Source organism: Equus przewalskii, chromosome 1 (assembly GCF_037783145.1).
Source record: "Equus przewalskii isolate Varuska chromosome 1, EquPr2, whole genome shotgun sequence".
NCBI lineage: Eukaryota > Metazoa > Chordata > Mammalia > Perissodactyla > Equidae > Equus > Equus przewalskii.
The window spans coordinates 57,267,159-57,294,760 of record NC_091831.1 but is presented as its reverse complement, the minus strand read 5'-3'; the positions used below and the strand labels follow the sequence as shown (position 1 = coordinate 57,294,760).

At 39.5% G+C, this 27,602-nt stretch overlaps 2 protein-coding genes and 1 long non-coding RNA gene across 19 annotated transcripts in view; 1 reads left to right on the top strand and 2 right to left on the bottom strand.

Annotated features, from left to right (window-relative positions):
* Positions 1–5,623, bottom strand: part of DDX50 (DExD-box helicase 50) — a 31,655-nt gene extending 26,032 nt beyond the window's left edge. The window contains exons 1-4 of one of the 12 annotated variants that reach the window (XM_008530172.2): positions 5,008–5,210; positions 3,274–3,579; positions 1,944–1,998; positions 1,282–1,578 (exon numbers count right to left, since the gene is read on the bottom strand). In XM_008530172.2, the coding sequence (XP_008528394.1) occupies positions 1,282–1,470 (189 nt within the window). In that variant the 5' untranslated portion in view covers positions 1,471–1,578; positions 1,944–1,998; positions 3,274–3,579; positions 5,008–5,210. Of the gene's footprint in view, positions 1–1,281; positions 1,579–1,943; positions 2,057–3,273; positions 3,580–4,761 lie in introns of all 12 variants that reach the window. The other 11 variants (XM_008530170.2, XM_070564462.1, XM_070564436.1 and 8 more) reach the window with 11 other exon arrangements.
* A 36-nt stretch (positions 5,624–5,659) lies between these two features.
* Positions 5,660–26,473, top strand: LOC139074409 (uncharacterized). Of its 4 annotated transcripts, none has more exons than XR_011524005.1 (5): positions 5,660–5,753; positions 6,022–6,374; positions 24,186–24,433; positions 24,875–25,195; positions 25,728–26,472. It is a non-coding gene; the product is annotated as an uncharacterized lncRNA (long non-coding RNA). The 4 variants fall into 4 exon arrangements; XR_011524004.1 differs by having other exon boundaries at positions 5,662–5,753; positions 24,861–25,195; positions 25,728–26,473; XR_011524011.1 differs by lacking the exon at positions 24,186–24,433 and having other exon boundaries at positions 5,662–5,753; positions 25,728–26,473.
* STOX1 (storkhead box 1) overlaps positions 9,719–27,602 on the bottom strand; it is a 53,600-nt gene continuing 35,716 nt past the window's right edge. For all 3 annotated transcript variants that reach the window (XM_008530183.2, XM_070564387.1, XM_070564369.1), the window contains 3 exons: positions 19,294–19,446; positions 15,455–17,813; positions 9,719–11,870 (listed from right to left, as the gene is read on the bottom strand). In XM_008530183.2, the coding sequence (XP_008528405.2) occupies positions 11,723–11,870; positions 15,455–17,813; positions 19,294–19,446 (2,660 nt within the window). In that variant the 3' untranslated portion in view covers positions 9,719–11,722. The remainder of the gene's footprint in view (positions 11,871–15,454; positions 17,814–19,293; positions 19,447–27,602) is intronic.

The window sequence follows — 27,602 nt, the reverse complement described above, 5'->3', positions numbered from 1 at the left end:
CTATGCCCTTTAGGATAGATGCATTCTACTGCATGGATATAGCATATTTTATTAAACTAATTGCCTACTATCAGACATTTAGGATGCGTAAATTTTTTGCTGTTATCAACAATGTCACTGTGATAAGAGTACTTATTCATCTCTGCACACCTCATGATTATGTCCTTAGGAGGATAAATTCCCAAAAGTGGAATTCCTGACCCCTCACATGATCTAAGTAAAATAATAAATAGTTAAGCCTATTACAGTACAGAGCACTGTACCAGGCAAAATCCCAACAGAGTAAGAAGCAACCCACACATTCAGCTACTAGCAATACAGATTTATAGGGCCTTTAGATCAACTCTCTAACATATGTGCTTCCCAAGAAATAGCAAATTCACAAATTAAAAAACACCACATTGTAAGGCAAGGATTCAACATCTTTCCCCAAAGATTACACATTAAATTAAGCTCAAATGTATTTAAATTATCAGCAACTATCAGATTTTAAAAATATGAAGAATTATTAATTACCAAGAATTATTAAGAATATCAAAGCTGTTTCTTTCTGAAAGCCTGAGTAATTTACTGACAATTTATAATACCTAGATAAACCTATGAGCTCTGCTGGAAGAAAGCGCAAGAACAAAGTGACCAAATTCTGTGCAAGTAAATATCTACTCTAACAGATACTGGCAAAAGCAATGGGTCCAGGAATGCAGATCCTATACTAAGTATGTTTTCTACACTTCCCAAAAAATTAACACCCAACACAACAGATTTCTTCTGATCATTTTCATATGTTCAATTTCTGTTTTAAAAATGCAAACAGCTTTAAGACTGAATTACAACAAGATCTAAAGATTATTTAAAGTTGCTATTGTTAAAGAAGCAGAAAAAGCAGGAGGCACAATACACAAAGTCAAAAGGCTTTTTGTACCTTGTTTCAGGGAAGTCAGAAGTCAATTCATGAGTACTGGTAGGGAATGAAATAACCATAAGAAATGCAAGTAGGTGACCATCAATAAGCAATTTGGAAAAACTGTTTAGGAAACCAAAAGTACAGGAAAGGTTTAAATTTGACCGTTCCCCACCTCCGCCCCAAGAAAAAGGCAGTACAATGAAAGAAACAAGGGACAAAGGAAAAAAGACTCGGGCTTCAGCTTACAGACTCCCTGGTCCAACTGACAGTACTGGACACTAAGCAGGAAATATAGAATCAATTCTAACTAGTCTAAAAAATCAAATTAACCTGCATTTTAAAGATAATGTCAAATGCAAAACAAAAAGAATCCATACCTCTTCTAGTTTATTATCACTTGATTTCTGAGTAGAACTATCTAAGGATGGCACTCGCTTTGATTTTTTTTCATATTCATCAATATCTCCATTTGACAAATCTTTTCTTCTCGACTTCTGAGTTTTAGAAAACTCATCTGAAAGTCTATTACATCCTTCCTCAGTGTCTCCATTTAGCTTCTCTTTCATTTTAACTTTTTTGGGCTTTGGAGCATCCAGGTCATCTGCAACACCATTTTCTCTCGTTTCTGATTTCTCATCTGAGTCATAATGGTGCCTTGATTTCCTTCTATCACTCTGTGGAAAAACAAGGAAGCAAGGACAAAAAGGTCACAAGGTCTCCTTTTAAGACTCTAGAGAAGTTAGAGCACGACTCCTCAACCAGCAAAGCTCAGTCTACCATTATCTTGAAAAGTTACCTGGTAAAATCCAGACTGGTTGCTAACGCCAAGCCTGAGCCTCATCTATTGCTTGCTTTCTCATCCCAACTCTCACATTCTCAAAACTTGGCCTCTAGTTTTAATCCCATCATAAGATTTAAGGGAAATTAAAATAGCTCCTTTTCAGAAAAAGAATGAGGAACTGAGATTTATAAATTAAAAAACAACCAAAAACTTCCAATATCTCCAAGAGAAAAAAATTAATATTTATTGAGTACCTACCCCAGCATTGTGTTATGTGTTTTCGGCTTATCTTGTTTAAATCTTCATAACAACCCTATAAGGGAAGCACAGGTCCACAATCCCTTATCCGAAATTCCGATATCCATAAAGCTCTGAAAACCGAAAGTTTTTTTGTAATTTATTTGGAGACAAAACCTTACCTGACCTGAACTCATTTGGTGGCAAAATTTGACTTGAACTAATGTGAGTCTATTTATAATTTTTATTTATTTCACTTAGTACAAATATTCATATTTAATATTAAGGTGTTTGATTATAAGCTGGGGGCCCCAAACCCTACTGGGGTGTTACCTTTCTATAAAGAGCCCCAGAATTCTGAATGCCAAAACAGATCTAGCCCCAAGGATTTTGGATAAGGGATAGCGAACCTGTATTACCTTTGCCATTTTACAAAGGAAGAAATAGAAGTTCTTAGAGGTAAGTAACTTGCCAAAGACCCACACATGGGATTTCTTGCAAGTAGAAATGCTAGAAATCAAGCCCTGTCTGACTTGAAAGCCCAAGATCTCTTCACATCAGCTTCCTCTCTGAACTTTGATAATTAACAGGTTAAAGAAAAACCAAACCAAACAAAACCATATAATTCATATAAAACTCCAACTGTTATATTCCCATGGAAGGATAAGTATATTAGTAATCCTGGAAAAGTTTTTAAGGTTTTTAAAATTTAGTTAATAGAACTTAAAAAAAAAAAAAAGACTATTCTGCAACTTTAATTTTAAAACACCAAACTGATGACCAGTGTTTTAATATCTGGAGACAGCAAGAAATGATTGGGAAATTTAGCACTTCAAAATCACTTAGTTAAATGTTCAAAATAAATTAGACAAAATAAATTAGATATTAGTGACTAGTGATGATAAAAACTACACCAAAATTTTTACTATAATTTACACAATTTTTACAGAGTACTTTCATATATAATTTTCTTATCCGTAAAATAGGAGTTGTGAAAATGCTTTGTAAATAAAGCATTTGTGACATTTGTAAAGCATTAGAGCTTTCATTAACGTAAATTATAGGTATATGCTACAACACTTGATCTTTAGTTAACTGAACTAGCCTACATCTCCCCAAACCAATAGGTTCTACAGAAAAACAAGGTTATTTATAGAGCCAGCCTTGGGGCTTGAACTGCTCCTGGGCCCTGCACTTCAGGGAGATGAAGCAAGGTAAAGTGAGACCTCTAGGTCCAAGCCCAGCAATATCCCAAGGTGATAAAATTTGTTCCACATCAGATCCACGATGCTTGACACTCTCCCCTTCCTTGGCTTCCACAACACTCTATATTCCCTCCTTATCCTCTTACCTCTGTCTTCTTCAGTGGTTCTTCTCCCTCCTCCTGCTGTGGACATTCCTTAAGTCTCTGTTCTCTATGCACACTTTATACAATTTTCATGGCTTCAGAATACACTTCCAGGCATCCTTCCTCACCTGTACTCCAGTTCTGAGTACCTAGGGCCCAGCTCCATATCTCAACATATCCAGAACCAAAGTCATCTTCATCTTAGTGCCACATCACTATCTGAATGCTCTATTAGCTGGTACTCCAATCTGTTTCCAAATCTTTAGTTATCTTTCACAGATAAAGGAAAATCAAGCACTTGTGAAGAATCTACAACGTGAAAGCCACCAATTTATAAGAATATAGTGAAATGTAAGGATAGACAAAGATATGGTCATTACTCCTCAAAAATCTTTGGGAAATACTTGGGTAAGACATACACAGGAAAAATGAGCTAACTTTATAAGGAAGCACATAATAAATGCCAATCGAATGATAAACACAGCACTGAAACAAGACTTCAAAGGGGAGTAAGATTACTGTATGTGTACACTGGAGAGGTTAGGACAGACATAAAAACCTTGACAGACGGATAGAATTTGGATGCAAAAGGAGAGGCAAGTATTTCAGGAGGAGACAAAACTAAAATAACTGTTTGGTGATTCCACTTACATGAGTTATCTAGAATAGTCAAATTCATAGAGACAGAGAGTAGAATGGTGGTTGCCAGGGCTGAGGAGAGGGGGCAATGAGGAGTTGGTGTTTAATGGGCACAGAGTTTCTGTTTGGGAGGATGAAAAAGTTCTGGAGATGAATGGTGGTGATGGCTGCAGAACAATGTTAATGTAGATAATGCTACAAAACTGTACACCTTAAAATGGCTAAAGTGGTAAATTTTATGTTATGTATATTTTACCACGATAAAAAATTTAATAGCTTGCTGGAATGGCAAGTTTATCTTGGTGATACGGTGGAAGAGCAGATTCCGCTCTCTGGGGCTATACAGAATATTTTCATGCTTTTATCAAATGCCAGCTTTCAAATACTGCTTCCTTACCCTCCAAAGCTCTGTTTTCTCTAAGTCTCTCTTTCTTTTGAGGGGTGGGGTGGGAAGTTTCTACAACTCTTCTACAGGCTCCTTGGTGCCCAGCAAAGAATCTGGCACAGCTAAAGCTCAATAAATACTACTTGTGGACTGAATGAAAATACTAACAGTAAAGGCTATTAATAATACAACCCACATGATCTCCATCACAACCAAATCCTGGCACCGTTGGCTGTGACACTTTTCCTTAAGCTCTAAAGACTAATTATCGAGGTTTGAAAAGCCAAGATCGCTTTCCCCAAGATTCTTGCACACAGGACGGGGTGACGGAGAAGTAATACATATTCAAGAGAATCATTTTTCTTAATCATCTTCTAAGACAGCCAGCGAGAATCAAATGACAGGCCTCACAGCTTAAGGAAGAAGAGGAAAGAAAGATTCCGCGATGGGAGCTTGAGTCTGCCCACCTCGTAGGCGCCGACGGGAAGGGCTGAGGGGCCACGGAAGGCCGGGCCAGAGCCCAGGGCCGCCCTTCTCCAGGTTCAGGGTGTGAAGGTGGGAATGGTCCAGGAGCGACCTCAGAGGGACGAGGGCGGCGCGCGGGGAGGCCCTCGGATGCTCCGGCCCGCTTGTGACAGGCCTCCAGGGACAGCTCCCCTCCCCGCCCAAGCCGGCGCAGCCCCAAAAGGAGGCGCGGCCCATCCTCAGCGCACCTTTTGCCTCTCCTTCCTCTGGCTCTCGGTCTCCTCCAAGGGTGCCTCCAGCTCCATAATGTCCCCCCAGAGGAGTTTCCCAGGCATCATTCGCCGCCGCCGCCTCCCTCTAGGCTCGGTGGCCACAACCACCTACAGGCAGCGACAGCGTGAAAGGAAGCGGGGGCAGGGCGGCCGCCCGGCCAGGGCCGTGCGTCACTTCCGGGACACGCACCGCACGGCGGGGGAAAATAATCCTGGATCCTCTCAGTTTAAATTCTTCCCTTGCGACGCAATCTCCCAGCCAATGAGTGTGAGCAGCCTCGACGGGTCCACCCTTGTTCTGAAGTGATTGGCTCCTAGAGTAAAACCCTGGCCAATCACGATAAAGGACGCGCGAGTTGATTAGCATAAAATGATTCGGGCTTTTTTTCTCTTTTTTGTCCCCCTCCCCCACCCCAAACATTTCTCCTCCGCACCGCGGAGGCGCTCGGGGCCGTCAGCAGTCGCTGCTCAGTTCGAAGAGCCCCTCAACGGCGGCGCACTGGGGCCTGCGCGCGGCGGGCGGGCGCCTGGACAGGCCCGTGCCGGGCCATGCCGGCTGGGAGCGCCACGTGCCCCCTCGCCTTCCGCCGCCGGAAGCTGCAGGCCTCGGCCCCGCCCACTGCGAGGTGAAGCGTTAACGTCTAACGGCTTCGCGCGAGGCCGGAGGCTTGAGTTGTGGGAAGGGGGTTCGTGGGGTCTGGAGTGGGCCAGGTGGGCTTGAGGTAAAGGCCGGGAGTGGACAAACCCTCAAGTCTTACGTTTTAATCATGAATTTGGTCCTTGGTTCATTTTGGGTCCTTCCCACACTCCCCATTGGACATTAGAGGAAACTAAACCCCTAGAAAAGGATTTTACTTTACTGATGGTGATTAACTGCCCCTAAATTACCACCTTATACAAAAGTGGAAAGCTTTTGATAATACAAAGGGTTAATTTCTTAGCATATACTCTCTTACATGACTGCTGCCAGCTGGTTGGCTTTCTTTTCAGAAGCCGTTCTTTATCTCGTCAAGATCTCTTCAACCCAGCTATTCTTGAGTGGACAGCAAGAAACCAAACTGAGATGTAGGTGCAGGGGCACTTCACCACCACTTGACAATGTCTAGCACACCAGCCTTGTAACCAGAGCATCAAACTTGTGTCTTGGCAAAATTACTACTTGCTACATGGGGTTGAGTTTGAGGATTGGTCCTGAATAGCTGAAACCACAAATGTCCAATATGTGATTGCAGCAGGCCTTCTGCATAAGGATGGCTTGGCCTGAAGTCAAGGGCTATATGTTTATCTAAACGCTACCATATGGATCCAATACTGTGAACAAAAGGAGTGTTCAGCTAGCGAAGGTGGGAAAATGCATCTCTCTCTCTCGATTATAAGAATAGCTATGCGTCTCTAGATCGGTGCTTTTCTAAATCTTTTTGCCCCACGCCCTCACACCCACCCCAAGTCTGCCATTGTAAAGTCTTCGTAGCACTACAACAGTATGATGTGCATAGAACACGGGAGTGGATGTGGCTAAGAATATCACACACACAAAATTGGGATAATAATAGGAAAAGATATTAATATGTTGTGGTTGAAGATCAAACACAGATTAAGTAAAGTTTTAGCTCCTCAAGCTTCTATTTTTGGCATTTTTATATTGGAGGTCATACAGCAGGTCTGAAAAAGGAAAGGATTAGACTGTTCGATTCTCCCGTTGCAAGAGGCTAATGAATATATAGTGTTTTACAGAATGACCTCTTGTGACAGAGACATTCTACAAACCTTGCTTTTCTAAGCCCCAAATTCATTGACTCAAATCTCTGGCTGCTATGTCAGGTGGAAAGAGCAACTGTGTGTAAATTAAAGCTAATCATAAGTAACTTGATCAAGCTGGAGCTTAGCTGAAAAAAATGTGGGTACTACTACATGTGTGTTCTCAATGGGTATGAACTAGAAAACTTGGGAATGGGGATGAGGGAATGGAGAATTTTTTTCATATTTTTCCCTCTATAAATCTCAAGAGATTTATTGATGAAATTTATTGGGGGAAACATGAAGGGGTAGCATGAATAATTAAAATGTACAAGTAACTCAAAATATCATCTTATTAGAACATCTTGATTTCCCACACATCTTACCAGAGGCACTGATACAATTTCTTTCTCAAAATTTAAGAGTTTGGGTGCCTAGATGAGGCTCTGTTCCAAGGTTCTATAAAGATTTCCCTTGCCTTTGGCTTCAGTTCATTAAACTTTATGACCTTAAGACATAAAAACAAGATGACTATAAACTTGCCTCTCTCTCGTCATTCTCAAATCTACAGTGCTAGATTTTAATTTTTACTCCATAGTTAGAAAGTAGGCAAAAAGAGCCATCATTTTGCCTCTTTATGTCAATCTTATATTACAAGAGGAATTGAACCATTATTTTATTTTATTTTAGAGGAAGATTAGCCCTGAGCTAACTGCTGCCAATCCTCCTCTTTCCAGTGAGGACGACTGGCCCTGAGCTAACAGCCATGCCCATCTTCCTCTACTTTATATGTGGGACGCCTACCACAGCATGGCATGCCAAGCAGTGCCATGTCCACACCCAGGATCTGAACCAGCGAACCCCGGGCCGCTGAAGCGGAACGTGCGCACTTAACCGCTGCACCACCAGGCCAGCCCTATTTTATTTTTTGAGGAAGATTAGCCCTGAGCTAACATCTGCCGCCAATCCTCCTCTTTTTGCTGAGGAAGGCTGGCCCTGAGCTAACGTCCCTGCCCATCTTCCTCCCCTTTATATGTGGGACACCTACCCTACCACAGCATGGCTTGCCAAGCGGTGCCATGTCCACACCCAGGATCCGAACCGCCGAACCCTGGGCCGCCTATGTGGAACGTGTGCACTTAACCCTTGCGCCACCAGACTGGCCCAATGAACCATTATTTTAAACTGTTATGACATGGCAATAGTTTCAGGGGCTGCTATAAATTGATCAAGAGACATTAGAGGCAGAGAATGAGTGTTGAGAATACTAGGAAGTAAGGAGAAAATGAAAGAGGGAACAGGAGGGATGTTTCTGCCATTGCTAGACACATGACCTTGGTCAACCCAATTCTAAAACCTGGTTTTTGTTATTAAAGTGGGAACAAAAATGCCTTCCCTGCTGAAAGTGCAGGGAAATTGGGAGGATCAATTGATATAACAGTACTACAGAGATAATGTACAAAGGTGCTTACATTTCTACCTTTAGCTCCAGGTTTTGACAGTGTTAGAGCTAAGAGACACCTTTGAACACATTTAGCACATGTATACTTATGTATGTATCTAGCTCCTAATTCAAATTATTTGGAAAAGCTTTTTAAATGTCTAACCTTTGGAGGGAGGTCTGTTTCTTTAGTCAATTGCTTTGTAGATGTTTTGAATCAAGTGATGGAAGGGAGTAGTTCACATCAGTTATCCCAGAAGAGGGCACCATTACCCAAGAAATGGTATCTGCTACTGCTAAAAAGGGAACATGCTTCTAAGGGCCTAAAAATGGGAGAAAAATCTGTAGAGGCCCACAGGATAATCATGAGTTTGTTTTTGATACACCTATTCTTGTTTCGTGACTCTTACGTCTCTCTTCCCCACTCCCTTTAGGCACTAGGCTGTCTTCCCCATCCTCACAAGCCTTCTCAGGAAGCTTGTAGGATGGATTCTCAAAACACAATTGCTCCCAATCTTTTCACTACCATGGGTTTTTCCATTGTTTGTTTCTCATGGATCTGACATTTTGAAACCTTTTTTGTGCTAAATTGCATTTAGTAATAATTGATTCATGGTCATTCTTCTGTGAATAAGACACAGATGCAGCTTAACAATGTCATACAGCATGTGATAGTTTTTCATTATTGAGCTGGTGTAATTTCAGCCACTGCAAAAGAAACTTGACATTTTAGTTAGCAGAGAGTTAGGCAAAGGAAATGAACAATTTCTATGAGGATTTTTGAAATAGTGAAAATAGTTTGCAGAACCCAGCTATTCTCTGAGCATTCTGAGGAGTCTAAGATCACATATGAAAGAGGATGAATCAGATCTCACATAGCATGAATGGCTACAATAAGCCCATGCTTTACATATTTTATTCCTATTTATAGCATAAGGTAGTAACTGCAAATTTGTTAGCCAAAGGCATAATACCTCCCCTAGGCATATTTGGATCTTGATTGCCAATACTGTCCATAATCTTAACATAAAGGACTGAATCTCTAAATGAAGGAATTCCAGACAACCTGGCAAAAAGAGGGGACCTGTATAGTAGGCCTATATTGTATTACCTATCAGGCAAGTTTTGTGAATATACAAATATATAAAAATATACACACATACATTTATAGCAATATTAGTGCCTTTTGCATTGGGCACTTTTGATAGATTATCCTCAAATCTTACAACAATCCTGTAAGGTAGATGTCATTGCTATCTCCCTTTTACAGATAAGAAAACTGAATCAGAGTAGTTTAGTAACTTTCTCCATTACACAGCTACCAAGACTTGGAATTGGGATTCAAACCTGTCTGACTCCTAAGCTCAGGTCATCATGCTGCCTCCACAGAACAGTTTTCTCATTAAAGAACAGACTACAATGGAGAAATCAAGAACTAAAGTTTCCACACACAAAAATTAATTTTGGGAAAAAATGCAAATCACTTAGAGAATAATCTCCAAACAACAATTTAATAACACATATACCCATCTTTAATATCTGTGGTCATATGCTGTGTTTTGTAGAAGGGAAGTTTATTGGTTTCATAATAGGCTTAATACATTTAGAGAGTGTCATAATGCATCCAGTGGCAAAATTAGATGGATTTCATTTGGTCCCTAGATGTGGCTAGAACCACAAAAACCTTTGGATTCCTCACTCTACTAAGAAACTTGTCCAGGTCCAAAATCAAAGATAGAACAGAGTTGCTGGTGCTTCTTTTTCCAAGGATTGGCAAGGATAGGTGCAGAAATGGAGAACTGGAAGCAATACTCAGGAATCTTGCATGAGTTCAGTATTTCACAGGACCCTCACTGAATTTTTTTTTATTGAGATATATTTAACATATAACTCTCACTGAATCTTATAAGCACAAAACCTTACAGTCGGAAGGAATCTTCAAAATCAACTAGTTCAGCCCCTCTGTTAATTACTGGAAATAACCTCTGCAACATACCCGTCAAGGGATCAGCAAGCCTCTGCTTGAATGCCCTAAATAATGGGAAATTCATTTCTTTACAAACATGTCTATTTCATCTACAGATGGTTTTGTCTAATGCGAAGTTCTTCATATCTTTGTCCTAACTTCCATTCACTGATGCTGATTCCTAGCTGTAAGACCCCCTAAAACAATGCCTCCCCTACAAGACTTTTCTCTGAAGATTACCCTTCTTGGTACTTTACCTAGGATTTTGAATGTCCTTATGATCACAACTAATCTTCTTGGAATGCCATGGTAGGTTATCAGGGCTACTGAAAACTAACAAGAGAGAGTGGTACAACCACTGCAAAACAGAGCAGTGAATGTGACCTCCCCACCTATGCACACCCTTAGGGCCTGGAGGCAGCTCTCCACTGCGCTGAGCTTCATTCTGGCCTTCACTGTTATCAGTTTGGTGAGAGTTGGAAAGAGGCACTCTCCAATTATTCAATCATCCTTGAGATTTAAGGCCTTGAGAATCCTTAGAAACCTCTTAGAAGAAACATCCCTTCAACCATAGTCAGCATTAGCATCAACCCAACTTGCCAAAACCAGTTTTGACTTTTCCACGTTCCCCAAACCAAGACAACTGCCTATTCCACTATTTGGTCTGAAAAGCCCTGCTAGAAAAAACTCTGGCAAAGCTATGTAGACCTTATCATGAGCGGAAACGGATCAAACGTAGATGAACTGTCTATCGGCCATCTTCCATCTTTTCTCTAAATCTCTAATTCAGAACCTCCCTTTCACTCACAAGCCATTCTGCTTCCCTTCGATCTCCACCCTCTGAGAACATCCTGACTTCTCACTGCCATGCTATAGAGAGAGCCTCAAATGTGAGGAGGAACCAGAGAAACAGTAGAGCCAGATGCCTACTGCCACAGGTATTTTGGACATTGTTAGTCAGTCACAATGTGGAGCCATTTGTTCATGTTCAAGCTGGTCGCAGAGAAGATCCTTGGCAGCCATGATTGGATGGAAGGAATTCTTGTTGCAAAGTACCTAACACATCTACATAAATTCTTTCTGATAATGATAAAAGACTTTAGTTGCAAACAAAGTATCTATGTAACCCTAGAAAACTATTTTCTGGATTTTTGTGTGAGATCCACCTAACATAAGAACTCAGCATTAGTGTGGGTAGAGAAATTCACTAATGGGTAGTAAATTAACATCCTACGAATTTGAGAAGCTAATGAATGTCTGAAAATTCGAGTTAGTTACATTTAATTGGAGAAGGACCAAGGATTCCATTTTTTTAATTGCATACAATCTACATACTCCCAATAAATTCCTAGTAAGATAAGGTTAAAAAAAAAAAGCTTTAAAATCTCAAAAAAGGAAAAAAGCCAGTAACTAGAACAAAATATGAAATGAGATTAATAGCATATATGCTTGGCTTTAGAGAATTCTTATATACTCAATTGACTAAAACATCCTAATTAAAGCTGTACATTTTTACAAAACAAAAGCTTCTAAAAGGAAAATAAGAATTAAACATTTATGACTGGAGTTAGTTGTAGTAAGGGATTGGATGTGAGTGTTTGACTGTTCTTTGTGCCTTCAAAGTTCTGCAGAAAATTCTGTCTTCTTTTTAGTTCATCCAAAATGAGTGAATTATTAGATGCCAGACTCTGTGTCCTAAAGATATTAAAAATAATAAAATTATTTTCTTCAGAAGGGGCCTGGATTTCTAATCAAGGCATTATACCTTCATTTGTTACTTTGAAGCAATATAACATTTACTAACACTAAGGTGGACTGATCAAATACCTTAACCTTTAAAAATCTAAAGTGCTCTTTACATTTTAAAAGCTTCTCAATAGCACCTCAATTATTTGCCAGCTGCTTTCCAAGAAGTTCATATTTTCTGAACATCTGTTCTCAGATGCACTATCAAGTACAATCTAGTCAGAAACAATAAGTTCTCTGAAAAACTCTTCTATACAACTGAAGAGACCAGTATCTTGTGTAATTTATTCCTTTTTCGAGAAGTCATACAGAAGGGAAAAGACAACTATATTTTTCATATTGTTCACTATGTTCCTTTCGTAGGAGCTGTAAGCTATGTTAGGCCCTTATTTAACATCTGTCTTGCTTCAGCCAGGTCATGAAACTGTTTGGGCACTTTTCTTTTTTTTTTTTTTGAGGAACATTAGCCCTGAGCCAACATCCATTGCAAATCCGCCTCTCTCTGCTGAGGCAGACTGGCCCTGAGCTAACATCCATGCCCATCTTCCTCCACTTTACACGTGGGACGCCTACCACAGCATGGCCCAACAAGCAGTGCCACATCCACACCCAGGATCCAAACTGGTGAACCTGGGGCCGCCAAAGCGGAACATGCACACTTAACCGCTGCACCACAGGCCGGCCCCGGCATTTTGCTTTTGACATTCCTCTTTTCTCACCTTACCTCCTTTCCATCACTTGTCCATTACATTAAGCTATGTCTCAAAAATGTGTCCTCCAATAAGTCTTCCCACACACAGCCCATCACTCAACTCTACATCTCTTTCGCAGTTATGAAGCGTCTATGCTTTGTTCTTGAGTTTAATCTGTCTGTTTATTGTTTATTCGTCTCCTCAACTACATTCAATTGTAAGCCTCCTAGAGGTAGCAACAACATCTTGTTCATCTCTGTCCCCCTAATCTTTATAACAATTATGGCACATAACTGATATTCAACTGCTATCTTCCCTCCCTTTTCCTCTACTTGTCTTTAAGGATTATAGTTATAAGTCTTTCAAGAAAACCAAATTATAAGCAATTGTTGAGAAATTAAATTTCTCAAGATTTTGCAAATTTAAATTCTCAATTGCATGTCAAGGAGTAATTTCCCTCATCTGATTTGGGTTTTTTTTTTTTTTTTAAAGATTGGCACCTGAGCTAACAACTGTTGTCAATCTTTTTTTTTCCGCTTTTTTTCTCCCCAAGTCCCCCCAGTACATAGTTGTATATTTTAGTTGTGGGTCCTTGTAGTTGTGGCATGCGGGATGCCACCTCAGCATGGCCTAATGAGCGGTGCCATGTCCGCGCCCGGGATCTGAACCAGCGGAACCCTGCTGAAGTGGAGCACGAGAACTCAACCACTGGGCCACAGGGCCAGCCCATGTTTTTGTTTTTGATCTTGCCAGACAGAAAGAAAGGGAATCCATGGCTCGTTGGGTTACACCACCATTGTTTACTTTGGAGACAACATGTTTTGATACTTCAAAGACTTAATATGAATTAAACTATTGTTTTAAGCAGAAAAGATCTGTTCCCCAATAAAGAAGTAAAGATATGTTTTAAAAATGCAGACTTCCAGAAATTTAGCTTAAGTTATAAACAAGCAGAAATGTCTGAAAACATTTATATGGAAAAAAAAAAATCACTGGAGATTGATTTATTATAGCAAAAAATTGGGAAATCTAAATGTCAAAGGAAGGAAAATACTGGTTATATACGTTATTATATACAGACTAGAATACTAGGCAGCCATTAAAAAGAATGAGCTACAGGGCAAATCTTCCTCAAGCAAAAAGAGGAAGATTGAGGGGCCAGCCCATGACCGAGTGGTTCAATTTGTATGCTCCGCTTCTGCATCATGGGCTTTTACTGGTTCAGATCCTGGGCAAGGACATGGCACCACTCATGAGACGTCCCACATAGCACAACCAGGGGACCTACAACTAGAAGATACAACTACGTGCTGGGGGGCTTTGGGGAGAATAAAAGGAAAAAAAGATTAGCAACAGATGTCAGCTCAGGTGTCAATCTTTAAAAACAAAAAAACAAGGAAGATGGGCAACAGATGTTAGCTCAGGGCAAATGTTCCCCAACAACAACAGAAAAAGAAGGATCTATATGTATTGATTGCAGGATATCCATAAGTTAGGCGAAAAAGGAAAGCCACAGCTCTGTATGAGTTGTTAAAAAATAATTACATTCAGGGCCGCCCGGTAGCATAGTGATTAAGTTCGCACACTCTGCTTCAGCAGCCCAGGGTTCGCAGGTTCGGATCCTGGACATGGACCCATACACCACTCGTCAGGCCATGCTATAGTGGTGTCCCACATGCAAAACGGAGGAAGATTGGCACAGATATTAGCTCAGGGCCAATCTTCCTTACACACAAAAAAAATGACTATTATATTTATAAATGCACAGAAAAATTCTGAAAGGTTATATACCAAACCATAACTGTTAACAATGTTTAGGTCACCTCTATGGAATGGGAATGGAAAAGGTTAGGGAGGAACCGGCCCCATGGCTGAGTGGTTAAGTTCACGCACTCCACTTCAGTGGCCCAGGGTTTTGCCAGTTCGAATCCTGGGTGCGGACATGGCACTGCTCATCAGGCCATGCTGAGGCAGCATCCCACATGCCATAACTAGGAGGACCCACAACTAAAAAAAAAAAAAGAAAATACACAACTACGCACCACTGGGGGGCTTTGGGGCAAAAAAGGAAAAATCTTAAAAAAAAAAAGAAAAGGTTAGGGAATAAAGACTTCCAGTTTTACTTTTTACTTTTTGGTATTACTTTACTTTTTCAAAAGGAAGTACACAATAATTTTATATAATAAAAAAACTAATAAAGATATATGCCAAACTTCAAGATGACCGTTTAGAAAACTATTTAATAACATGAGAGGAATGTTCATGATATACTGTTAATTGTAACTACAGTCTAAGCCCAATAGACAAAATATATAGATCAATACGTTCAGACTGAAGTGTTGTAAATATACCAAAAAAAAGGATTTTTAAAAAATATCTAGATGGTAGGGTAATTATAGGTGTTTTTAAAAATACTTTTTAGTACTTCTCAAATGTTCCATTATGATCATATTACTTTTATAATCTGAACAATGTTATTTAAACAAATTGGTATGGAAAATATTAGTGGAAAGTAGCCATATCTCTTCTCAACCTGTGCAGAATCAGGAATCTACGGGAACTCCTCCAACGCTCAGTTCAGGAAGTGCTTGGTTTACAGCAGTTCTTTCCTATTAAGGCTTAGTAGTAAGTGGTGCAAACTTTGGTTCACATTAAAAATAAACTCTACCCTATTATATAAGAGATTTCACTGTAACTTTATACAATTTATTCAGTAAAGGCTGGCAGAATTGTCTCATAAAAAGTTTATTCAGGGGCCTCCCTCTAGGTAACTCACTATACCCTTAATTTCAATAATTCCTATGGGGTAGTGGCTAATCAAACACTTTTGTATGCACTTACCGTGGAGAATCTATTCCACTATCTCCTGCCATGCTATGATTTTCTGTTCCTTCCAAGTGACTATGTTCATGCTGGGTATCCTGAGCCAACACTGGCATACGTGAAGTGTTGAAAAGTTCTAACTTCTGTGTGAACTGTTTGCTCACTTCCTGATTCTGAGCACTCTGACTCCAACTAGTTGGTTTCTTTCCTTTGTCACCAACAGAATCTTGCAGGGTTTCAGCTTCAGAAGTGGCCTTCCTTGTGCTATAGTAATCAAATATACTTCCATTAGCAGATGCTGAGGCCTGTCCACATTTAGCAACACTAGGTTCCTCACCATAGTTAAAACTGGACCGGGTCCCTGAATTGAGGCCACAGCCTTCAGCAGAGAGATCAGCTTTTTGGCTCTCACCTGGGTCAGTGAGCAATCCAGTGGGTTTGTAACATTCATTTCCCTTAAGTACCTGAGGCTCAAACCTATGTATTTTGCTGTTGTACTCAGTCAGAGATCGGTCAGTCACCTTTTGTTTTCCTAAATGATTCCACTTGCTTCTCCCTGGAAAGGAATACTGAATGTGGCCAGGCAGTATTTGACATAAGTCATCATTTTCAGAAAAGTCATCCTCATCTAGATATAATGAACTGCAGGCACCATCATCATCTTCCACTTCATTCTGATACAAGGCCTGGTCATCATCAGAGGGCCATTCATTTTCTAGGCTCACAGTCTCTGCTTTCGGGACAAATGCCTTTCTCACTAGTGTTTCTTCTGAGTCTGTGTCTTGTCTCTCAGGGTGTCTCAAATGGTTCACACCAACTGGGTAATCCAAAAGACCAAGATTTTGGAACTGATGCATTGTTTTATCAATTAATCTACAAGCAGAGGATGCTTGGTCTAAAGAGGAGGAACCTTGTGACGGCAGGACATGTTCTGTTTCTTTTATCTCCTCTAATGTGTTAAAGTGAGAATAATTTTTTCTTAAAACTTTAGGGTTTACCTCATTTTCTCCACCATACACATCATATCTCGACATGCTTTCCCTAAAGGAACAGCATTTACTATCATTTTGCAAAACACCACACTGAGAGTAATTTAAGAGGCAATCCTGAAAGTCATCACTGATAGATTTGACAGTAGAATTATTCACATAAATGGATTCTGCCCTCAGTTTATCACTACATTGTTCAGCACACAGCTGTTTGGCTTCACTTTCCAAGATTCTCGAGGAATCTAAAGACCCTGACCTTTGGAAAGGCTCCCCCTTCAGTCCAACCTGACTGGGTTTCAGATCACTGGTCTTCCGAATGGTGTGCCCTTTGGTAACTGAGCTCCCTCGGTGAGACAAACCCTGGAAAGGATTACTGATTCGCTTTTTGTAAATCAAATGGGAACCTAGCACTGAAGGATTCTCACCAAGTGGTTTCTGAACTCCTGCTTCATTTGGGCTCTTAATTCTGGGGGTGGACTGTGTAGGGAGGAGCGTGGGGCCTTTCTCCAGCCTAATGCTTCCTGGCTGAGGCTCACTTCCCTGACTCCTGCCTTTGTGTCTATCCCTATGAGAATGGCCCCGCCTTTGAGGCTTTGCAGACCGGCCCTGCCTCTTCTTAACTCCCTCTTTTGAAGGATATTTATGTTTGACTGTCAGTATATCAGTGGAAGTGCCCTGACTATTATATTTTTTCTTTTCTTCATATTTTTGCATTAGGACGGTATGTCTGATTAAGTTGTCAACAGTCAGAACAGGATTAATTCGTTTGATTATCTCATGTTCGATGTCTCGAGGGATATTGTCCAAATTATCTTCATCTCGGACAGGCCATTCTTCTGGTGGGAACTGGGCAGAGAAACTGCTGTGCTCTGTTCTGGACTTCTCCTTTCTGGATATACTGCGCCAGAAGAGGCTAAAGCCAAACTTCTTGCCTTTTTCTCTGTCTTTTGTGTATGGTAAAGGTTTGGTTCTCTCACAGACGTGATTCTCCTCAGACAGTGAAACCACTCGACTCTGTACCAAAGATTTGGATTCCCCAAGACCTTTCTGGCCTTTTCTAGTCACTTCTGCAGCAGCTGGTGGTTCCTGTACTTCTAGAGTGCACACTTCAGGGAAACACCGGCAAGACTGACAATGGGACACGGAAGCAACATTTTCTTTGGCTAACTCTGCACAGCTCTCCATGCTCACCAGATATGTAATACAAGTTGGCGTCGGGTGACTTTTATCTGACAGGACTCTCTTATTTTCCTGGGGGGTTGTATTTGTGATGAAGTAAGTATGAGGAGTAACTATGAAGTATCCTTCTCCAGTGTGATAAATCTTCCTTTCTTTAATCAGAATCCCCAGAGTGGTATGGAGAATATCTTGAGATGGAACTGCAATGCCTAAAACAAATAAAAATTTTAAAACTGACAGATTTTGAATAAGAAACATGTTAATGAGTGAAATCAGTAACTCAGAAATGACCACACATTTGTTTGATGAACACAGAGCTAACTGTAACACAATATTTATAATTACAATGCCAAAGAAGCATTAATAATCATAATTTAATTGAATAATAGGAATATAATTTGTCCACACAAAACACATGGCTAGGTTAATGTTTCAGTACAGGAAAAAAATCTGAGTTCACTCAAATACAAACACAAAGTTATACAACCCCATTATAAATTTAAATTTTGACTAAGGAAAGCATTCTTGACAGCAAACCATGGGAGTTTTTGAAAACCAGTCTCACAGCTTAAGTCTTAACAGGAATCTATAGAGAAAATGAAACCAATCTGCTTGGGTGAGGGCAAACTACCCAACATGTGGATTACAGTGGTTTTTCAAACTGAGACAGTAACAAATAATTTTAAAAGAAATTCGCTTTTCCAAATAGCAGGATTCAAAATTATATTGGTATTGTGAAAATAATGTTAAAAATGTTTTATATAACACTGGAAAAAAATACATCAATATGTTAACATAGGTTTCCTTTGGGTGGTGGTACTGTAAGTGGTTACTTTTCTATATTTCCTGGATTTTTCTACAATAAATATATTTGTGTTATGATGGGAAAAATAAAAAATACTGTTCTACATTCATGCAGAATGAGATCAACATATGCTAATGTGGAAAGATCTCCAATATGTTGTGGATTTTTTTTGAGGAAGATTAGCCCTGAGCTTATCTGCTGCCAATCCTCTCTCTCTCTCTCTCTTTTTTTTTTTTGCTGAGGAAGACTGGCCCTGAGCAAACATTTGTGCCCATCTTCCTCTACTTTATATGTGGGACACCTGCCACAGCATGGATTGCCAAGTAGTGCCATGTCCACACTTGGGATCTGAACAGGTGAACCTCAGGCCACCAAAGTGGAATGTGCATGCCGAAGTGGAACGTGTGCACTTAACCACTGCGCCACCAGGCCGGCCCCTCCAATATGTTTTTAAGTTAAAAAGGGAAAGGTGGAGAGAATGTATAGAATGATCTAACTTATGTTATAAAAAAGGATACATATACTCAAATACAATTTATGAAAGTATACATAAGAAGCTATAAACAACAGAAGGTGTCATCTCGGGGAAGTGGCAATGAAGAATAGGAGGCGGGGGGAGAAGACGAACATTTCCTTTTTGGCTTTGCACCCCCTTCTACAGAGTCTGATTTATTTATTGCCATAAGTATTATTTTTAAAAAGGTCATATGGAAAGTAAAAGAAATACCCTTATCAAGTTTGTTGATGTAGGCCTTTGCCTGGCATGGCTCTAATATATAGTTCTATAATAGAAAAAAAATTGGATATCACCCAGTTTATTATATGTTTAAGATAATTTGTAAACAGAAACCAAACACATGCAATGAATAGAGCAAATACTCTACCTGGGTAATGTTTCATCAAATGCTCCACCAGTGATTCTTGCGTTACTACAATCTGAGCGGCATTCATATCAGATATAACACAGCAAAGAACTTCAGCCAGAGGTACAAACTGAGACTGAGCGACTGGATTCATTTGCACTGGAAAGACATCACCTAAAGTGGAGATTAAAAAAAAAAACAGGAAAGGTGATAAATTTGATGTAGTATAAAATATTTGGAATTAGTGAATCGAGGATAGTTATAAAGACTGAATAGCAGGTGGAATTGCTATTCTCTCCTCAGTCTTTATTCAGAATCTGTTAACATGACATGCACAGTGATAGAAACTATGGAAGAAAAAGGTTTACCTTGTGGTCCCTACTTTTAAGAAGTTTGTAGTATTTGTCACTACTTTACAAGCAAGAGATAGTAAGTCTCCATATGAAAGGCACAAAGTGCTCTCAGAGTTCAGGTCAGACAATGCTTGTATGGCAATTAACATCTTTCAAAGCATTTTTTTCACATTAGCTATAAGAGACAGGCAAGGATGGAATTATTTCTTTATTTAAAATATATAAAGCCATAGAGGGGCTGGCCCCGTGACCGAGTGGTTAAGTTCGCGCACTGCGCTTTGGCAGCACAGGATTTCACCAGTTCAAATCCTGGGCGCGGACACAACACCACTCGTCAGGCCATGCTGAGGTGGCATCTCACACACCACAACTAGAAGGATCCACAACTAAAATATACAACTATCTACTGGGGAGATTTGGGAAGAAAAAGCAGGAAAAAAAAGATTGGCAACAGTTATTAGCTCAGGTGCCATCTTTAAAAAAAAAAGCCATAGAAAGCTCAAGTAATTGTCCCAAGGTCTAAATGCAAATGAAGTAACAGAAATAAGTCTTTTGACTCCTAATCCAGTATTTTCATCATGAAAAATTAAAAATATAAGAGGTACCTGAAAGAAAAGACTACATAACTGTAAATAAAAGTCCAGTGGGTAGCCCAGTGGTGCAGTGGTTAAGTTTGCATGTTCCACTTCTCAGGGACCCGAGGTGCACAGGTTTGGATCCCAGGTGCAGACACGGCACCGCTTGGTAAAAGCCATGCTGTGGTAGGCATCCCACATATAAAGTAGAGGAAGACGGGCATGGATGTTAGCTCAGGGCCAGTCTTCCTCAGCAAAAAAAGGAGGATTGGCAGATGTTAGCTCAGGGCTAATCTTCCTGGGGGGAAAGTCCATCAAGTTAACAACTTTACAGACACCCCCATATCTACCTTCAGAGGAAGTCTCCGTATGGGCCCCTTCCAGAGTTAATGAAACTCTTGAGATTTTTTTCTGATAAAATGCTTAAACAGCCAAGGGGAAACTAAAATTAAAAATTTTAGAGTTGTTTAATATTGCCAGAAATATTTACTGTTTGACCCCAGCTGAAAACTGGTAAGATATTTAGAAGGATTTATTTTTTTGTAGCTCTATGGTCAAAAATTGGCCAAATTAAAATCTGATATTCAGAACCTGATAGGAATTTTTTATAGGCCTTCTTGCCTAGGCCAAAATAAACTGTATACTCAGAGGGAGAGAAGCAAATTGGTGATGATGTAGTTGGACAGGCAGATCAACCTATGATGTCATTTAAGCTACAACCCAATTTCTGAGGAATTGAGAGCAACTGTCCTTATCTTACAAATATTTGCAAAACTGGAAATGCAGCTCTAGAGCAATTCAGATTCTACCCATTCCCTCTCACCAATTCCAACACCTCCTACATTTATCTCAAAAGGCCTGTAGCCTCTCTAGAAACTCTTACTTAGACCAACCCCAATTCACAAGACTGAAGGGGGACAGAGAGGCAAATGGCTATAGATGTGCCCTTGCCCAAAATTGAGCATCTTTAAAGTCTCCTCCACAAATATTAGTTGGAAAAAAAAAAGTTTTAGCCACCTAAACAGGTAATCTTAATTTATTCCATCTGCCAGAAACAAAATTTGGATCCAACTATACTTTTATAACTAGTGAGCTTTGGATTACTGTACCTGATTTACAGCAATTTTAAAACAATAGCTATGGTGTCTCTATGTACGTGTGTCTATATATACATATGTTATAAATGTGTGATATTTTTCTACCTCTGGATGGTATTATCAAATTTAATTTGTAGAGAGCTCTACTTAATTGGCTTAAAAACAAATAAGCACTATATAAATTGAGTATACTCTCAAAAATATAACTGAGGGGCCCAGCCCCGTGGCCGAGTGGTTAAGTTCCCGCACTCTGCTGCAGGCGGCCCAGTGTTTCGTTGGTTCGAATCCTGGGCGTGGACATGGCACTGCTCATCAAACCACGCTGAGGCAGCATCCCACATGCCACAACGAGAAGGACCCACAACGAAGAAATACAACTATGTACTGGGGGGCTTTGAGGAGAAAAAGGAAAAAAATAAAATCTTTAAAAAAATTTTTTAAAAGTATATATATAACAGAAATTAATCCAGGGGCTGGCCCAGTGACATAATGGTTAAGTTCACATGCTCTGCTTCTGCGGCCCGGGGTTCACGAGTTCGGGTCCCAGGTGCAGACCTATGCAGCGCTCATCAAGCCAGGCCATGGTGGTATCCCACATACACAAATAGAGGAAGACTGCCACAGATGTTAGCTCAGCAACAATCTTCCTCAAGACAAAAAAAAAAAAAAGAAACTAATGCAAATGAATTTCAGGATCACGTGATCCAGGAAAATATTCAATATTAAAGCTAATTTAAGTTTGTCAGTTTTATTAAAATAGTCACATCTTCAAAGTTATCAATATTGGATATAATGAAAACATGCAACTTTTATTCTACCTGGGTTGTTAGTCAAACAAGCTCATGTTATCTGTTACAGAATTTGCCAGCAAGGAAAAACTAAGACGATGGCGAACTGCTTTAATGTCCCATGAGAATTTCATAAATAATCTAAGTACGATTGTCAAGAACAAATGAATTATATAGACGTTAATGCAGTAAAAATTTTTAATTGCAATAATTATGGTTTGTGGTATGTATACTTAAAAATAACTTCAAAACGTTTTGGCAACTTGAAATTTAGAGTTTTGCTAAGTTAAATTAAATGATGGGAAATTCACTAAATTCCTAGATCATTTCCAGATGAGATAAAATATTAAGCATTATTGGCTTTTTTTTTTTAAAGACTGGCACCTGAGCTAACTTGTATTGCCAATCTCCTTTTTTTTTCTTTTTCTTTTTCTTCTCCCCAAAGCCCCCCAGTACATAGTTGTATACTCTAGTTGTGCGTGCCTCTGGTTGTGCCATGTGGGATGCCGCCTCAGCGTGGCCTGATGAGCAGTGCCATGTCCACACCCAGGATCTGAACTGGGGAAACCCTGGGTCGCCGAAGTGGAGTGCATGAACTTAACCACTTGGCCACGGGGCTGGCCCCTATTGGCTTCTTATTACAGAAAAACTAAAAGATGTTTAGATCTATTAGTAAATATGTCTTGTACTATGTTAAAAAAAGTTACGCTATGAGAAAATGTGTTTTCAGTAAAAAAAAAAGGAGGGGCAAAAGAAATGGAAATATTTTTGTTAAAAAAGTAAATTTGTTCTAAAGTAAAAAGTTGTGGAAAAGAAGAAAGGACAAATTCTGAATGTAAAAAAGAAAGTTATGGGAGGTTTGTGGAAGAGGAACCCTGAGAAAAGAGTTTTGTGGCTAAGATAGGAACAAATTTAATTAAGTAAACTAGTTTTAACATCAAAAGTAAGCTGGAGCAAAATTAGAATTTGGTTTTCTATTAAAATTGTAAGGTTTTCTTGGGCTTTTAGTCTGCTCTTGATAAAGAGATTATGAAAGTTTTTTCTTTACCTTTGAGTGGCCTACCTAAATGGAGGGATATTATGTTTTATCAAAATAATTTCCTGTATTGTTTTGATCAGATCTTTAATTACAAGAGCTAAGTTTTTTCTTACAACCATGTAACTTCCTGAATTTGCCTGAAAGTCTTTAATTCTCACCATGGTTAAAAGGATAACTAAACATTGTTTCACAGTGAACTATGATCCTATTTGACCAAGTGTTTTAAAACATTTTGATATTTTTTATGAACTTCCCAAAATCAGATTCTAAATAAAGTCTTTTTGACTTCTTGCTAACTTTGGGATTTTTCAGAGGATCCCTGAAACATCTCATAAGATTTGTTCTCTCTCCTTATAAAAAGAAAGATATTAGGAGCCAGCCCCACAGCCAAACGGTTAAGTTCATGTGCTCCACTCCGGTGGCCTGGGGTTCACCAGTTTGGATCCTGGGCGTGTTTAGCTCAGGGCCAATGTTCCTCATCAAAAAACTTTTCAAAAAAAAAGAAGGATATTAAACAAATTAGGCTTATCTGATATGTTAAATTACATGGGAAGCTTTGTCAAATAAGTGATGATAAACCTTCTTGGGTTATATTGTGTGGGTGAATATTATTAATATCAATGTTCTAGAAATTATACGAAATTTTAAAAATTCTCCTATGTCCTGGTATAATATTATCACTTATAAGTCTAGTTACTATCTTAAAATGTGTATGTCATAGGGGCCGGCCCCATGGCCGAGTGGTTAAGTTCACACGCTCTGCCGCGAAGGCCCAGGGTCTCGCCGGTTCGGATCCTGGGCGCGGATGTGGCACCGCTCATCAGGCCATGCTGAGGTGGCATCCCACATGCCACAGCTAGAAGGACCCACAACTAAGAGTATACAACTGTGTACTGGGGGGCTTTGGGGAGAAAAAGGCGGAAAAAAATAAAATCTTAAAAACAAAATGTGTATGTCATAAAAATAACCAAGTTTGTCAATTGCATTATAATGTTAAGTCTTTTGTCATTTATGGATAGTTACGGTTTAATGATCCCTTTGCAAAAATGTTTCATCTTCAGGGAGATTCATGGAAAGGACTGTGACACTTACTCCAGAACACAGGTTTCTGATAAACTTTCAGATCATAAAACTGAACTGGGTAAGAAATTACAGAACTCTAACAGAGAGACTGATGGCTTCATAAAACTGCTAACAAAAGATCAAGAATAAATATTAATTACGTCGGACTACATGAACTGAGGAGGATGCTAATGTTTTGTTTTTCCAAACTTAAAGTAATATTTTCTCTTAGGCTATCAACAATTTGGTAAGATATACCTTTGTGAACAAAGAAGGAACATTTACTTTTTCTCCCTACCTGATCCCTGCAGAATTCAGAAACTGAGTGAATATTCTTATTTTCATTTATATAAATAATCAGGCCAAGTTTTAATACAAACAAATTAGTTTTACTGTGATTATCTTTGGTTAAAAAAAAATGAGGGTAACTGTAGAGAGAAGAATTATGTTTGCACCTCTGTAGATATTAGACACCAGTTCCACTAACTGCCTTTGAGATTTCATTATCTACCTGTAGACTGGACTCTCATTGACTGTTCACGGTACCCCCTTTTGGAAAACATAAATTCACTCATAAGTCACCTGCAGATCAATGTCTATTGGTATGCAAACTTCTACTGATTCCTTGTTGTCTTATGCTAGTATAACCAGCTCTCTAATGTCTTATGCTCAAGCCTATCATCAACAGGTTAAAGAAGCTTTCCTGGATCCCAATTTGAAGGATCCTGTTGGGCACAGTCTAGAGCCTAGTGACTGGGTATTCTGGAAGCATCATCAGAGGAAGACAGCCCTAGAGCCCCATAGGAAAGGACTTTACCAAGTGCTCCTGACCACTGGCACTCCTGCAGAACTAGAAGGCATTGAACCTTGGAGACACATCTCACAGCTAATGAAGGCTCCACCTGAGATCTGCTCCTGTATAAATGCTGGAGACCTCCAAATCTAATTGATGAGGAAGAAAAGCAGCCGACATTAGAGGCAGACAGCTTTCCCAAGATGGCTGGACCAGGTCTATACTTTGTAATCACTGTTGCTTCTCACCTTATTTTCTCCCTCTCTTTCTTGGAAAGATAATACTCTTATTGGCATCTCCCAATCTATTAAAAAAGGGGAAAATCTTTCTGACTATTGAATTTGTCATCAGTAGCCTCATTCTGTACATGAATCTAGAGAATCCTTTAGTGCATTTAATTACCAATCTGTCTACCATTCCTCCCCAATTCCTTGTGCTATGTGTCTAGAACTTCTCACCTAACTAATCAAACCTCCAGAGACTTAAGAGAGAACATTTGTAACTGTTGTAAATACTTCTTGGTTTGCTTGGGTAAACACCTTTGGCAAGCTAGAGTAAGAACAGAATTCAGGCACAAGCCAAATGGTTAAATGCAGAGCCCACTGACATCCAGTCTTTCTTTGATCTCTTTAGCTGGCTGCCCTCATCTCTTTAGCTGCTTGATTCAGGTCCATTCTTCAATTCGGACTTAGCATTTCATTTGTTATTATAGTAATTCTCATTGTAAAACTTTGTCTCCTCTGTATAGCTCGATGTTATAAAAACACCACTCGAATAATGGACACTCAGGACTTTGAAATGATTACTAAGGCTTATGAAACTTCACAGAACGACAGAAGATGTTTATCCTTAAAAAGACTTGAAAGGAGAGCTTTATTCCGCTCTGCGCTCTTGTTGCTCAACCATGTTCTAAAAACTCCTAAGGAAACCACGTTCCCTCCTGGGTGGGACATGACTACCAGGAATGAACCTTCCTGGAGATGAGGGACCAGTGATGCTTTGATGGCTGACGAGCAATGTTTTCCAACAGTTGATCAGCAATGCTTCCCAGTATTTGATCAGCAATGCTTTTGGAAAGATATTGATCAAAAGGGAAAAATGTGAAAGATGACATGAGTGGAGCCATATTAAAACAGAGCTGGAGCAGCCATTTCAGAGGAATTGTCTTGCACATCTTGTTTTCTTCCAAACTGGACCAAACCACCAACATTCCAAGAAGTCAATAAGGACAAGAATATCTTGTTTGTGAGGACTGATGAAATTGGACTTTAGCTGATGACTGAATCACTGGCCAATCAACAAAGTACAAATCTAGCCTTAACTCATCTAGCACCAGTGGACTTTTCTTTAATACAACTTCATCTTCCTCCCTTTTCCCCATAAAAACCCTGAGCCCCTCTCCTGTAATCAGGACACTATTTGGGTTTCTACCTGAATCTGTGCTCCCTAAACTGCAATTCTTTCATCCCAAAATAAATGCTTCTCTGCCTCTCATTTGGCTCTTTATTTTTAGGTTAACAATATCTATAATTATTTCAAAATAAAAGTTAAAAACATTTTCAGAAAGCACTACTTTTAGTTAACAAGCAGAAATGTATGAGAAACAACTTTTTTCCTACATTTTTTTAAAATTCCAAATAACTTTTTAAAAAGAATCCTAACACTGCTTCCAGATCCAAAGACATTCTTAGAAATTTTATTCATTAATTCCTACCACGGTGTGAGATGTGATTTTAAAAGAGTAAACAAATCTATCAACTAGAAAGACAAATTGCCCTTTTTTCTCCTTAAAAGTAATACAACTATATGTCAGCTGCATTTTAGAGAACATGTTAAATTGCATTTAACCTCTGCTTTGGAGCTTCCTCTAGACAAAGCCTAGAGAAAGGTTCTCAACGTGTCTCCTTCACAGCCGTTGCTAAGACACGTCTTCAGGTGCGTAAATCATCAGGAGATTTTTGTGCAGAAAAGCAGAGTAAACCCTGATGGGAACATTTGTGACAGAGTGGGGAATCATTTTTAAGCTACAGCCACAGATTGTTTCAGTTACTTCTGCATTTCTTGGGTTTTTGGAATAGTTAAAATACAAAAATTAACTTTCTCTGTTAAAGATCCCACTTACAGATGTAACCAGACTTCCCAATAAAAGAAGGCTAGCTTTTTGGCTTTATCCTCAACCACTATGGAGTAACGGAAGAGCACCCTTAAGTCCAAGCCTGCTGTGGACCTCTGTCTGACCCTTGAGCTGGAGCGGAGATGAGAAGGCTAGGAGAGGCTGTGGGGCAGAGTAAACAGCTCACAACAATGTGCTCTCTGTTTAGAGTCTTGTACTCTTGGTGCTGGGGAAATGAGAAAAGTGTTTAGGCTGAAAGACCGGTTTCACAAAAAATACCAACAAAGGAGAACCATATAGATTTGGGCCTGCTACATTTAACGCCACCTTTTCGCAAAGGACATTTTTGTTAATTTATTGATACCTTGCTGTGTTTCCAAAGTTAAAAATATTTTGGTATATAATTTTTTTTTAATTTCCAAGCTATGATGAGGCAAATTACGATGAGTTTTAAAACAATTTTTCTTTAAAAGTCCACCTTTTTGGGAGGAAAAAATAGTGGAAGGCAAA